The sequence below is a fragment of the Rhinolophus sinicus genome, linkage group LG07 (assembly GCF_036562045.2).
Source record: "Rhinolophus sinicus isolate RSC01 linkage group LG07, ASM3656204v1, whole genome shotgun sequence".
Lineage (NCBI taxonomy): Eukaryota > Metazoa > Chordata > Mammalia > Chiroptera > Rhinolophidae > Rhinolophus > Rhinolophus sinicus.
The window spans coordinates 98,802,680-98,817,027 of NC_133757.1; the positions used below are offsets into that span (position 1 = coordinate 98,802,680).

Here is a 14,348-nt window from a genome sequence, read left to right on the forward strand (position 1 = left end):
TTTTAGAATCTTTTAAAGTTGGTGGAGACTTAAAAGTGTTTATGACTGAAAACTTCTTTTTAATTATTATTAGTTTCAGATGTACAAAACAATGTAATAGTTAGACATTTACACCCCTCACAAAGTGATAACCCCCCCAATCTACTACCCCTATGACATTGTATATAGTTGTTACAATTCCATTGACTCTATTCCCTACATTGTACTCCACATCCTGTGACCATATATGTATTAAATTATGGTTGACATTCATTATTGTTCAGCTTCACTTTCAGGTGTACACTGCAGTGATCAGGCATCTACATCATCCCTGAGGTGGTCTCCCTAATAAGACAAGTGTCCATCAGATACCCTACAAAACCTTTACGTTACTGATTATATTCCCCAAACTGTCTTTCGTATCCCTGTGGCAATCTTGTGGTTACTGATTGTGCTTTCTAATCCCCTCACCTTCTCCCTCATCCCACCCCCCTCCCAACTAGCAACCCTCAGTTTTTCCTCTATGTCTCTGAGACCATTTCTGATTAGTCTGTGCATTTATTCTATTCTGTAGATTCCACATATAAGTGAGATCATGTGGTATTTGTCTTTCTCCGACTGAGAACTTTTTAAGTGTTAACAAAAAAGGAAATCTTTAGGTTGTTCTCTATAGTGTTTTGGGTTTTTAGCTTTAACGTATTATATTTATTTAAAAACTTTCATTCTTTCTCACTTGATATACAAGTCACTGTAGACTTTATTCTCATTGATAGAATTTCTCAGGTTTGATACTTGACTGCCACTAGCTCATGATTGTCGTGGATTTCTAGAGCATTAACCGTATCTTAGGTTATGTGTGGAACATATAATACACCTACTTTTTCTGTATGGAAGACAGTTTGGCATATATCTGACAGACTAGATTATACGAGGTCGGACAATTAAGTTCGCAAACTTATCGTAGAAGAAGTGGTACATACCTCATTGCTGAATATCACTACGGTCACCTTCCAAGTATTCCCTTTGGGAAGCTATACACTGATGCCAGTGCCTAGCATTATAAGCATGTGTGACATTATAAGCAGAAGTTAAGCCCCCTTCAAAGCAATTTTGGAACTCTTTTCTGGAATGGCCATCAGAGCTGTTGTCGTATTACCCTTGATGTTCTGAATGTCATCAAAATGTCTTCCTTTCAATATTTCCTTTATCTTCGGGTAATGAAAGAAGTCATTGGGGGCCAGATCAGGTGAGTAGGGAGAGTGTTCTAATACAGTTATTTATTTACTGGCTAAAAACCCCCTCACAGACAGTGCCATGTGAGCTGGTGCATTGTCGTGATGCAAGAGCCATGAATTGTTGGCAAAAAGCTCAAGTCGTCTAACTTTTTACACAATCTTTTCAGCATTTCCAAGTAGTAAACTTGGTTAACTGTTTGTCCAGTTGGTACAAATTCATAATGAATAATCTCTCTGATATCAAAAAAGGTTAGCCACATTGTTGCAACGAGTTTGTGAACTTAATTGTCAGAACTGTTATCCTACGAGGAGCAAGGAAAGCTAAATTTACTCCACACTGTCTTTAAGAGTTATACATGTTTTTATTAGGATGACAAACGACATATAGAATAACATTTGAAATAAATTATGTTGTATAGTTACCTTTTTCATTGCTTACTTTTTAATAAAAATCTTATTCAGATCCAATGCAGTCAATATTGAACAGCCTAGAGCAACAGCACGAAGAAGAAAAGCGATCTGCGTTAGAGCGCCAGAGGCTTATGTATGAACATGAATTGGAGCAGCTGCGAAGAAGGCTGTCTCCTGAGAAGCAGAACTGTCGTAGCGTGGACAGGTTCTCTTTCCACTCACCCAGTGCTCAGCAGCGACTGAGACAGTGGGCCGAAGAGAGGTAGGTGAGGCTGAGGGCCTTTATTAGGTGCATTTAACCCACCTCGGTAAGATACAGAGTGGAAAAATCTAGACACTACTTTAAAAAGAAGTATATTAAAAGAGAAGGGTATAGCTAAGAATCACATGGCATTATTATTATTATTTTTTTTTTTTTGAAAAAATGGGAATGTCAACTTATATCGATTTACTTAATGCTGCGCAGGTTAGGTGCTCCCCCATTTTCAGTTTGTATGGCTTTCGGATTTGAACGAACACGTACTTAGACGTTATACTCTATCATTGTATTATACTTTAGGTTCTGAAGCGTGGGTAGATGCTTTTTTAAAAAAGGAAAAAAAAAGAGGTGGTTATCTGGACTGATTAGCTGAGGTAGGTAAAGCATGGTGCTAATGAGATGCAGATTGCAAGTTTGATCTCTGTACGGGCTGATTGGCACTGCACTAAAATGTCTTATCCGTGGTTACAGACTGTACTTAACTAACCGAACCTCTTGTTACTCTAAGTTTGGTCTGCAGAACGGCAGCATCTCTGTCACTTGGAGATTGATGGGACTGTAGCATTTCAGGCACACACACACACACCTACTGAGTCCAAATCTTCAGTTTATCAAGATCCCCAGTTGATTTGTGCACAGAGTCAAGTTTGCGAAGCACTGCCCTAATCCAGGGCCTGTTTGTTACACGAGTGTGTGCCAATGCTCATAACAGCCCAGATACGAGAGTGTGCATGGGTCAGTGTGGGTAATGTATTCCGTGTGCAAAAGACAGTTGTAAAGCTTGGTTGGCAGTTTGGCATTAACTTAACTATGTAGTATATAATATTCTGATGTGCTGTTTGATGGTTATCCCTCCACCCTTTTTTAATTTTCTTTTTTAAAGAGAAGCAGCACTGAATACCAGCCTGATGAAGCTACGGGAACAAATTGTTAAAGCCAATCTGTTGGTGAGAGAAGCTAGTTACATCGCAGAAGAACTGGATAAAAGAACAGAGTATAAAGTAACCCTACAGATTCCAGCTTCCAGCCTTGATGCCAATAGGAAGGTGAGGTTGCCATTAGTGGAAAAAACAAAGATATCGTTGGATAAAACTGTTTTATATTTCCCCGGTCTTATTTAAACACCAATGGGTTTGTCCTCATCCCCGTCTCTACCCTTCGCAATCTAGATCCTTTTGTACTTGCCCTCCTCGCTCAAGCAGAATTTACTTCTTTCTAATGCTCTGCCTTTGTGCATATATGTCCTTTATCTACTAGACACATCCTCTCCACCTCCCCGGGCCCGGCCCGACCAATTTATTTCACTCAACTCCCTTTCTCATTCAACTCCCTGGCAGAAGGTACAGGGCTCAGCTTCTACAAGACTGAGAAGAGCAAGGCCTTTTGGCATTCTGTAGTCTTGGAGTTGAAAAAAACCGAGCTGGGAACCTTTTATCCCCATGAAGCATCCCGCAGCCCTTTTCTGTGTATCCCGGCTTGGGCTTTGTTGGAAGGAGCAACCCTGCCTCAAGGCATCCAGGTCGACACCTAGAAGTGACTTAGGTCCCCTTGGGCATTTCTGTCCTCCCAGACACCTGATAGTGTGTTCATGGGCCTGGTTCAGTTGCCGGTGCAGACGATGCACAGCGCTGTAGTTGAAGCAGCCATTGTTAACAGATGGCTACTCATCTACTTTTTACAGGTTTAATAGGTTAGTATTTTCAGATTTTAGCCAAAGAGATGCTGGACAAGAAGTATTTCTTAAGGAGACAGTCTCCTTAACTCAGGCTGGGTCTTGCAAGCTTTTATCCACCAAAACTTTTTTTTTTTTTTTTAAACTTAATGTCTTGTCCATGCTGTGAACGCTGTTGTTTAGTCTGGTCCTTACTCCTGGTCTTGTACTCACCTCTAGCTAGTGATTTTTGCTAAGAGGCAGAAATGTCTTCTTTTTCTTTTTTCCAGTCCCTGTTGTAGGTGTTTGCAGGAGGGCCACTCAGGATGCTACAGAGGATTGTTCATTGCTGTTTAGTCCCATTTCTGGCATTGTTCCTTTGAAAAGCCACTACCCACAGATCACTAATGAGGTTTTCATATTTCCCTAGCTGGCTGAATATAAGATAGAAGGGCCTTTACAGTATGTGAAAGAATGGTCATTTTTAACCTTCAGAACTCATTATATAAATTCTGTTTCTTTGGAACTGGTTCTAGGTAAGACGTTAAAGCAACATTGGTGTATTTCACAGTTCTCCCAAATTCTGAGTAGACATGTTAGAATAGTTGATAAATTTATCCAGTGAATCTAAATTGATTAGATAACTGATAGATAAATTGATTAGATAACTCCTCTGTGGGGGAGATACGCAGGGGCATATTTATTTTCTATTTTGTTGTTTTAAAAAATTTAAACATTTTTTTCTACATTAAAGACAGTTTTTTTTAAGCTGGAAAAACTTTAAGGAATGCTATTTTTATGTTGAGGTGAAATTAACCATTTTAAAGTGACAATTCAGTGGCATTTAGTATATTCACAATGTGCAACCATCAACTCTGTTTAGTTTCATACTGTTTTATTTATAAATTCAAACTATGCACATTTGGAAATTGGTATCATTTCTTGCCTCCGAATGGGTAAATGGGATACTTTTCAGTTTATTCTTTTAAACATTTTGTTTTTTTATACCACGTAAAGATGCTACCCATTCAAAAAAAATTTTTAATTCAAACTTTTAGAAAGTGAAAGATAGTTTATTAACCACCCATTCCAGCAGAGCTTCCCCTACCATTTAATACTCAAGACTCTCTGTGTACCCACTGATATTCCCTGGACATATGATGGCCCGAATAAAACATTTTTGACTTCCGATGACACATGGTCTTGTCTTTTGTTTTTTAAACTTAAATTTATATCCAACTTCAACGAAAATTTAAATTTATATTTAAATTTTGATTGCATCTGGATATAAAGACATTATCTTACACTTGTAAGATTTCTGGGAAGCTTTGCAATTCACAAAATAAAGAGTGATAGTTTCAGTTTTGGTTGATGACATTTGGTTGATGACTGGTGGGTATAGAATGTTTAAGGTTGACTTCTATGATGGATATTTTTGTGTTTCACATAGTTACTCTTACTGTCTTTGCAGCGAGGCTCTCTTCTTAGTGAACCTGCAATCCAGGTGAGAAGAAAAGGAAAAGGAAAGCAGATTTGGTCTTTGGAAAAACTGGAAAACAGGTTGTTGGATATGAGAGACCTTTATCAGGAGTGGAAGGAGTGCGAAGAAGATACCCCCGTAAGTTATTTAAAAAATTACTTAACTGGTACTCATTGAAGGAACCAAGCAGGAATGAGTCTACCCATTTAAGGGAAAAATTATCCATTTTTGCAAAATGTTTCTAGAATATTTATTTTAATCCTCTAAGTTGTTTAGCTAATCAAGAATTTTAATAACCCCATTATTCTCGTATCTTGTTTTTTTCTTTTCCTCATTTTGTATTATCTGGATTTCTAGTTGAATTTTTTTATATCCCATTCTTACTCCTGTTGGTGTAACACGTTTCTCTCTCCTGTACTGGACTGTGAATTTATTTAGGACAGAGACCACACCTTATTATCTCGCTTCTATTTCACAACACATTTAATCTTGCAAATAATAAACCTACAGTATCCGTTTTTGAATTGAACATCAGTGGTATCTGAATATTTATACTATTAGGAATATATTTTGAAGGTGTTTTGATCCTTAGGTAGGTGCCATAGACCTGTACTCTGATTCTTTTTCCTGAAGTTGCAGGTTTTCTCATTTAGATCAGCTGTGTACTTGTATATATTTAAAATAGAAATATGTATTACATATATTTTTACATATTTTCCGTACTGCTGGTCCTGTTTTGGCATATAGTGGTTTACTTCCTTAGCCTCTTGTTTTGTAAAAATTATTTTTCCAGAATGCCATCAATAAAAATGACTTCTTACAGTTAGATGACATTTTTTCTTAGGTTTTTTTTATTTTTTAGTCTCTTCTCTATCCCTGCCCTATTTCAATGTAGAAGTAAAACCACATTAACAATAAATACAACAAAGCAAACCATTCTCCTGTGAGAGGGTCACCTCTCATTAGCAGCTGCGTATCTAATGATTTGGTAGAAACATGTGGAATAGATATGAGTGAAAAATGAAAACTACTTTTGTGCACTCTTCTATTTCTAGTCTATATCTGTTTTCTCTGTTTCATGGCAAGATTTGCACATAAACAAGAAGAAATAATAAAAGTAATGACATGTTAATTGGATTGTTCTCTCACAGGTGAAGGATGCTGACCACCATTTTAAATAGGAATGAGAGAGAGGGGGAGAGAGAGTAGGCATGTGTGTGTACGCGTGTGCGTGTGTGTGTGTGTGTGTGTGTGTGTGTGTAATACAGTGCTCACTTCAGCTAGGTTTAGTGACCTTATTAGAGTACATCAAAAAGTGGTAGGTTGGATTCATTTATTTTAAGCGGTTTTCTGAAGTTGTGTGTTCTGACTCTCCTTAAAGGTAATACGGTCTTACTTCAAGCGTGCTGATCCATTCTATGACGAGCAGGAAAACCACAGCCTCATTGGGGTGGCTAATGTCTTCCTCGAGTCCCTCTTCTATGATGTGAAGTTACAGTATGCTGTTCCAATTGTCAACCAGAAAGGAGAGGTTAGTTTTCTCTCCATGCCTTCTATCCTACAGAGAACGGTTCAAGAAACAGTAGGGTGTTGATACTATATTGTTGAGTTTTATCAGTAACAAGTGGTATTTATGTGTGTTATTAATACCTATGTTTTCATGCTGCTTCATGATGATTATTGCAAGCATTTGAGGGGAACTTACTGTTAGAATCTAGGCTTCTAGGTTCTTGTATACCATTAACCTAACTACTTGACTCTAAAGTAGAAGAAAGAACAAAATCTGGAATAAGTGTCTGTCATTCCCCTCCTTGGTGCAGGTGGCTGGCCGGCTGCATGTGGAGGTGATGAGAATCAGTGGTGACATTGTGGAGAGGATTGCCGGAGGAGACGATGCCGCAGATACCTCCTTTGACAAGGAGTCCCATGAGAACAAACTTACATGCATGGTAAGTCCCGGTTTCATTTAGAAGTCGTGGAAATGGGGCTCATTTTAAGGATTATGGGTATTTAGACGATAAATTATTTTTCTAATTTTGAAAATAGCTGTCTCTGAATCTTTAGTATTTACTATTTCATCATATATCCTGACGTACCGGTTAGCCTGGTACTTCCATTCCCTTCCTCTGGGCCATTCCACTCCAAAATTATATGGATTTGTGTTTATCTGAACTTCTTAAGGAGCAGCCTGTGTAGTTCATGTGTGTGTAAAAGGGGGACACACACGTGAGCAGAAGGCTCGAATACTGTGTGACCCACATGCTCTGAGAGAGGTAGACAAGCCATGTTCTGGGACACAGAGGAGAGGTCATTAATTAATTCAGATAGGAAGATCTGAGGAAAATTTCTGGAAAAGTCACTCAGCGTGGACTTGAAGGAGAACGTGTTTGCTCCATAAGGTGCTGTGGTGTTTTCACAGGTATTTGTAGGTAGATTTTAGGTAGGTCATTGCATTCTTGGACTTTTGCTCAATCGGCATGGGTAGTGCCACCTCTGTCACTCATGACATTGAAAAAAAACCCCTCATACATTTCTGTACACACTCGAGTGAGCCAGTATGCCATTGGTTGAAGAACCAGTTAAAAAGGTTTTTGAGGAAGAGAAACTAGCAAGGGTCATAGGAATAGTATAGGAGTGAGGAGGAGGCCATTAAAAGCTCAGGTGAGGGAATCCTAAACTTTACTCTTATTTCATGATCTATCCTAGGTCCAGGCCTGTGTCTCAGCAAATAATTCTAGAATTGAAGTTGATATTGAAAAGAGTAAGTTAGGAATTAACTGCAAGGTATGGGGAAATAAAGCTGTCAAAAGTTGGGCTATTTTCTGTAGGCCTTTGTATATATTAAGATGGCCTCAGATGTTTAAGTCAGTTATTTCAGTATAAAGGGGAAAATCCTTTTTTTTTAATTTTTAAGAGTTTATTTGAGCAAAAATCAACTTGAATTGGGCAGTGCGAAGCTGGAAGTTGTAGGAGGTCTCTGGGGATGGGAGCCGGGGGAAAGACACAGAGAACGTCAGAGGGCGGGAATTCTTAATTCACTCAAAGGCTAATCTTTATTGTATTGTATTTAATTTCAGAACATTTCCTTTGAGGTTATAGGATTATCAGAGATGGAGACATAGGCTTGACTCCATAATGGCCCATTTGAAAGGTGATGGACTAATGAAAAGATCAACTGTGTGAAAGTTTACCATGAGTAAAGTAACATAGAAGGACACTCTCTCATTTGGGAAGTTTGTCTTTATCACTGAAAAGAAGTAGTATATCCTGGGTTGCAAAGCTTTTTTTTTAAATAAATTTTATCAGGGAATATTGAGGAACAGTGTGTTTCTCTAGGGCCCAAGTTGTCCTTCAATCTAGTTGTGGAGGGCGCAGCTCAGCTCCACGTCCAGTCGCTGTTTTCAATCTTTAGTTGCAGGATCCCATGCGGGAATTGAACCATCAACCTTGGTGTTGAGAGCTCTCACTCTAACCAACTGAGCCATCCGGCCGCCCCTCTGGCAGCTCAGTGGCAGCTCCTTGTCTTCAATCTAGTTGTGGAGGGCATAGCTCACTGGCCTATGTGGGAATCGAACCGGTAACCCTGTTGTTCAGAGCTCATGCTCTAACCAACTAAGCCATCCGGCCGCCCCAACATAGCTTTGTTTATTAAAAAATGTAGTTAAAATATCTTAAGATTTTTGAAATGGATGATGTCAAACATATATAAAAAGTGGTGAGAACAGTATTATTGATCCCCATTTGCCCTCCTTCAACATTTATCAATTCATGGTCAGTCTTGTTTCTTTCATACACCCAAGCTGCTTCTATGCTGTCCCTTTCCCTTGGATTATTTTGAAGTAACACAGACATCATATTTCATCTATAAATAGTTTTGTATCTCCAAAATAAGTATACCTACAAGAATCAATATAACCATAATATCATAGTTAAAAATTAATACTTTCTTAATATGAACTATCTAGTCAGTTTGTTTGATTGTCTTAGTTGTTTATCTCAAAGTCTATTTTAATCTTTAGGCTCTGGCACTTGTGCATGTTCTCACTCCCTGTCTCTCTCTCTCTCTCTCTCTCTCTCTCTCTCTCTCTCTCGTTCTCTCTTACCCTATAATTTACTTTCTGTAGAAACTGGGTTGTTGCCTTTTTTCTCAGTCTGGATTTTGCCGATTGGTACTATTTAATGTGTTAAGATGTGTTGGTAAGTGGGTAACATAAAGGCGACGTATGAGGGATGGAGAATAGCAAGGATACTTTATAGGTGGCAGTATGTTCCATCAGAAGGCACATTGTGTCTGGATCTCTTTTGGGGATGTTAGAAATCATTGGTGATTATTACCTAGATATTTCATTAGGCATTAGAGAAGAATGATAACATAATTCCATCATTCCTTCATTTATTAGTCGGAATCCTTCTATAGAAAGAATCTTCCATTATCAACTATTTTGCTATTCAGAGATACAGTTTGTACAGGAAAGGCAGGTAAATGCTCCATTCTCTCCTGTTATTTACTAATTTTCAAAATAATGAATTGGTTTTCCCACTAATATCCAAAAATGACCAATGACTTTTTGTTGTTGTAGTTTTAATACCATTATGAACTCTTGGATTTAAACATAGTTGATGTGTTTTAATCCACTGTATTTATTACCCATATTAAAGCTTAAATGATCCCATCTTTGGTCTGTGGGGGCCTCTTCAGTTGGCTCTTGAGTCCTATTGACACAACGCTAACCCTCATAGACTGAGCTAGCTTTCGTGCTTTCTACAGGATGAGTATTCTGGTCTCATGCTGTGTATTTCCTGTCCGGTCCTAGACCTGAAATCAGTCATTTCTCCAAGGAACCTGACTCCCTACAGTGGAAAATGGTTTTTAAAGACCATATATTGAGCGTGTGATAGCCTTTTGTGTAAAAGGAGGAAGAAAAATAAACTATACGACAGTAAACAAAATATTGGTAGGGAAAAAAAAGAAACCAGTCTAAGGACACTTAAGGTGTCATGGGTGTTAAATATCGCCGGCGTATAAAAGAAGTCTGGATTTATTTTTCTGTGGTGAAAAAAAGTATGCACATACTAACATAGATATTTTCAATTACATTGAGTACAATTTTAGTGTATTTTAAAATTCCAAACAACATGAATGCCTTCTGATATTCCTGGGCAGTGAGCAGTGGCAAGTTAAAGTCTGTGATATTCTGACACCTTGTGGTGGTTTTTGGTTTCTGTCTGCAAAAATGAAAAAACAAAACAAAACAAAACCCCAAACCTATGTTCTAGATATCAAGATGTTCCTCATTCCTGATATTCTTCATTCCTGGGAAGTCACATTCCTGAGAAGTTGCCTGTTGGGGAGAGTTCAGCCTATGAACTTTTGCTTTCTTATTTATTTCAACCTTAAAACTGAGACTGATTTCTAAGACAAAAAAAATGGCTTTCAAATAGAATTCAATCACAAAGACGGATGTATGAACATCTATCCACTCAAAGCTTGGCAGTGTTTTCGTTCATTCCATTTCATTGGCATGGTCAGTCATCACACCAGTATCATTAGGTAGCTATCCTATTTCACAAGGAGAAAAACTAAGCTTAAGAAAACTAAGATTTTAAGTAATTTGCTCAAAAAATAGAAGCTAATAAGTGGCAGAGATTTTTATTTAGATCTAAGTACTCCAAAATCTTGTAGTCTTCCCAAATACCACTTGCTTCACCTTAAAGAATATAATAAGCATTTTTAACACTTTAACGAAAAAGTGATAATTTTTAAAATTTAAAGAAAACTTAATTGCTGAAAACTGATCAGACTGTATTTGGTTTGAATGAATAAAATGTGTTAGTACATCTTTCATAGCCTGTCAGGGAATTGAGGTCTAGATGTTTCTACCTAGATGGCAACTCTTGTTGCCATCACAGGAAAAAATGAGTGATAATAGGAGTTCCCATTCATCACTTACCCATTATCGACCTGGTAGAGAAGAAAAGAAAGTCATTTGCTTTGTGAGATTTTCTTTGTCCTTGTTACGGCTTTCTGAAGTGTTAAGACTATTATGTTCGTGGTTGCTGAATTACACCAACTTCTGCCACATAGTCAAATCTATTTTTGTTAAATTTATTTACTGAAGGAATAGTGTGTTATACAACACAGGAAGTGACCAGGTAAAGAATAAATAAATGATCAATGCTCAGTCATATGAAATTCGGCCTAATCAATTGTAAAATCAGATTTTAGCTTAATTAATTTTAGAATTTAATTTCTTTCATACTTGGAGGAATTTTAGAATATTATAACATCACAACAACTCCAGCTTAAAAATTAACCTGGTGCTACCTGCCAAAAGAAATATTCAGAGTATTTGGCGGCTTTAAAATCTAATATGGGCATTTCTTCTGGTGTTGTTGGATCTGATTAGATACATATTTCTAATTGCACATTGTTTTCACAAACCTCTACACTCCTGCAGTCCAGGGCACATTTCCCTTGATCCACCTGTCCTCCCTAAATCTGCATTAAAGACGTTCACCATCTTTAATCTCCTTCTTTACCCCTCCAGGTCTTCAAAGTATAGATTTCTGATGATTCCATGATAAAGTTTTTCAAACAATGCTCTAGTAGCATGTAACATTCTACTTGGGAATCTTGTTTCTTTTTATACTTTAAAGTATTACAGAAATGTTTTTTGCCCTTTCCTGAATATTTATTGCTTGTTGGCACATACACTGATTTTGTTCTTCATTCATCATTCTAAATAATCTTGTGTTCTTATGACGTATTCAGATTAGGTTGGTGCAGAAGTAATTGAGGTTTAAAAGGTTAAAAATAATTGCAAAAGCCGCAATTATTTTTGCACCAACCTACTAGTTAGCCAAATTTGTATTGTTGAATGGTGTTGATGTTTGAGAACTTTCTTTCTCGGAGTTGATTATTATTATTATAATATGATGACGATCATGATATAAGACCCTAGAATATAAATGTTCTTCATCAGACTGTAAATGCTTTAAAACACCCACCTTTATAGGCAAGGTTGTTGTTACCCGCTTGCTAAATATGACAGTGGTTGTCACTATTTCACAGAGGCAGGAATACAACCCCAGGGTGAATGGGATTTGGTCAGTCAACAGTTAGTGATACAGTCAGGACTGGAGTCCATATCTCTGGCTCAAGTGTTTCTTGGAACTTTCTTAGTTAAAAACAAACAGAGCCTTTCTTTTCCTTCAGGTTAAAATACTCCAAGCCACTGGATTGCCACAACATCTGTGCCATTTTGTATTCTGCAAATACAACTTCTGGGATCAACAGGAGCCAGTAGCTGTTGCACCTGAAGTGGATACCTCGTCCTCCCCTGTCAGCAAGGAACCCCAATGCATGGTTGTCTTTGATCATTGCAATGTAAGTTTGTTTTCCAGACTTGGTCAACACTTAGTTATTCAGGTAAAAACAAAACAATGAAATGAACCTTATTTTGTTGAATAATTTGGTACCAATATATGTCTTGGATCAGAGTTTCTTAGAGTGGAGCTGTAAAAAGTGTTGCCAATACATTGAATACGCTTAACTTAACACAATGTTATATGTCCGTTATAGCTCAGGAAAGCTGGGGGGAAAAACTACAAGGTCAATGCATTTAATTCCTCCACAATAAGAAGTTAACTTGTGAGCGTGCGCACACATGCATACATATGTATGTATACTCTTCTCCAAAAGGAATCATATTTTGTATTAGATTACTGAAGAAATTGTCATCTAAAAAGAAACTAATGCTTTCGAAATAGTGAAGATAGAAGAAAGACAAGAACTGACTCTATTGAGCACCTAATGCTCTGCTAAGCACTTTATGTTCGTCTTTCATTTGATCTGGACCTCAGTTGTATTTGATGAGAGTGCTTTCTACCCGCAGAAGAAGCCAGTTCTGAGAGGGCAGTTTGCCCAGGTCTAGTGACTAGCAGAGCCTGGACCGTCAGATTTTTAGATTCAGTCTTCCACTGTGGCACAGTTTTAGAGCTTTATCCTAATTATTGCAAAGTACTTTCTTATATTTATCTTGTAAAGATGGACAGATTGGGAGAATTTTTAAAAATTAGGTGACTTTTTTTTTTTTGCACTGATGATCGTTATTTATTTCCTTTCTCTGTTTTGGAGATAGCTTCCTAAAAACTGAGAAACACTCTGCTACCTTATTGCATGTAATAACTTTTATATCAGCACATACTAGATCATTGTTGTAATTCATAATATAATTATTTATACTTTTAAAAATAGCTTTCAAAATATTGCTAACACAATAGAATACAATGCTGGTTTTTCACAATAGATTTCCAAGGTGAAACATTTTTTAAAAGTCAGAGTTACAGTTATTTTTAAAGGAAAGACCCTTGGGCCACCTGAGTTTTCATTATGGGTGTAGTATAACAGTTCTGTTCTATAACTAAAACATTATTTTTTATTTCTCCTCTCCATGATGCAGTAAGTATGTGATGTTGGGTGTAAGTATTCACAAGGTTACCAGAAAGTATTTCCTCTTCTGTAATTATTTTCTTTTAGGAGTTTTCTGTTAACATCACTGAAGACTTTATAGAGCACCTTTCGGAAGGGGCGTTAGCAATTGAAATATATGGCCATAAGATGACCGATCCTGATCCTAGGAAGAACCCAGCCCTATGGGATTTGGGGATTATCCAAGCAAAAACACGCAGTCTTCGGGACAGGTGAACTTTAAATATCCATCTGATTCCATTTACAGTTTTTGCTTCTGTACATGTGATTACAATGTTTAGATTTTTAAATAACTACTTTGAAATAGATTTGTAATTAGACCTTCTTGAATAAAAAAAAAAGGACTCATTTCTTGTTCTGCTATTAAGTTTGTTTAACTTTGCTTTTAATTGTAGTTACTAATATGTACGTGTATATTACCGATTGAACTATAGATCATTCTGTTGAGTTATTCTGTTTGGAGGTCATTATCATTGTTAATTCTCGTGTAGGAGCCTAGGCTGCTTGTATTTAAATAGAAATGTATGATTTTCCAAGAATTTCAACTATTTCCTAGATGGAGTGAAGTCACCAGGAAAATGGAATTCTGGGTTCAGATCTTGGAACAGAACGAGAATGGTGAATACTGCCCTGTAGAAGTAATTTCTGCAAAGGATGTACCAACAGGAGGAATCTTCCAACTCCGGCAGGTAATAAAATTGTGAATGTTGGCATTTTGAATGTTAACATTAAATTCTTTGGCACCATAAAGTGTAATGTTGGGTTCCTTTTAGCAGAAATGTCAGTGATAATGAAATCTAGATTGGCCAAGTCCATTTCCTGTGTTAAAATCATCTCCCGAC

At 37.2% G+C, this 14,348-nt stretch overlaps 1 protein-coding gene across 2 annotated transcripts in view; it reads left to right on the top strand.

Moving 5' to 3' along the window:
• The window catches only part of KIF13B (kinesin family member 13B), a 170,497-nt gene that overhangs the window by 90,796 nt on the left and 65,353 nt on the right, over positions 1 to 14,348 (top strand). For both annotated transcript variants that reach the window (XM_074338346.1, XM_074338347.1), the window contains exons 17-24: positions 1,677 to 1,887; positions 2,768 to 2,930; positions 5,007 to 5,153; positions 6,397 to 6,546; positions 6,836 to 6,964; positions 12,232 to 12,402; positions 13,555 to 13,718; positions 14,063 to 14,195. In XM_074338346.1, coding sequence (XP_074194447.1) covers positions 1,677 to 1,887; positions 2,768 to 2,930; positions 5,007 to 5,153; positions 6,397 to 6,546; positions 6,836 to 6,964; positions 12,232 to 12,402; positions 13,555 to 13,718; positions 14,063 to 14,195 — 1,268 coding nt within the window. The remainder of the gene's footprint in view (positions 1 to 1,676; positions 1,888 to 2,767; positions 2,931 to 5,006; positions 5,154 to 6,396; positions 6,547 to 6,835; positions 6,965 to 12,231; positions 12,403 to 13,554; positions 13,719 to 14,062; positions 14,196 to 14,348) is intronic.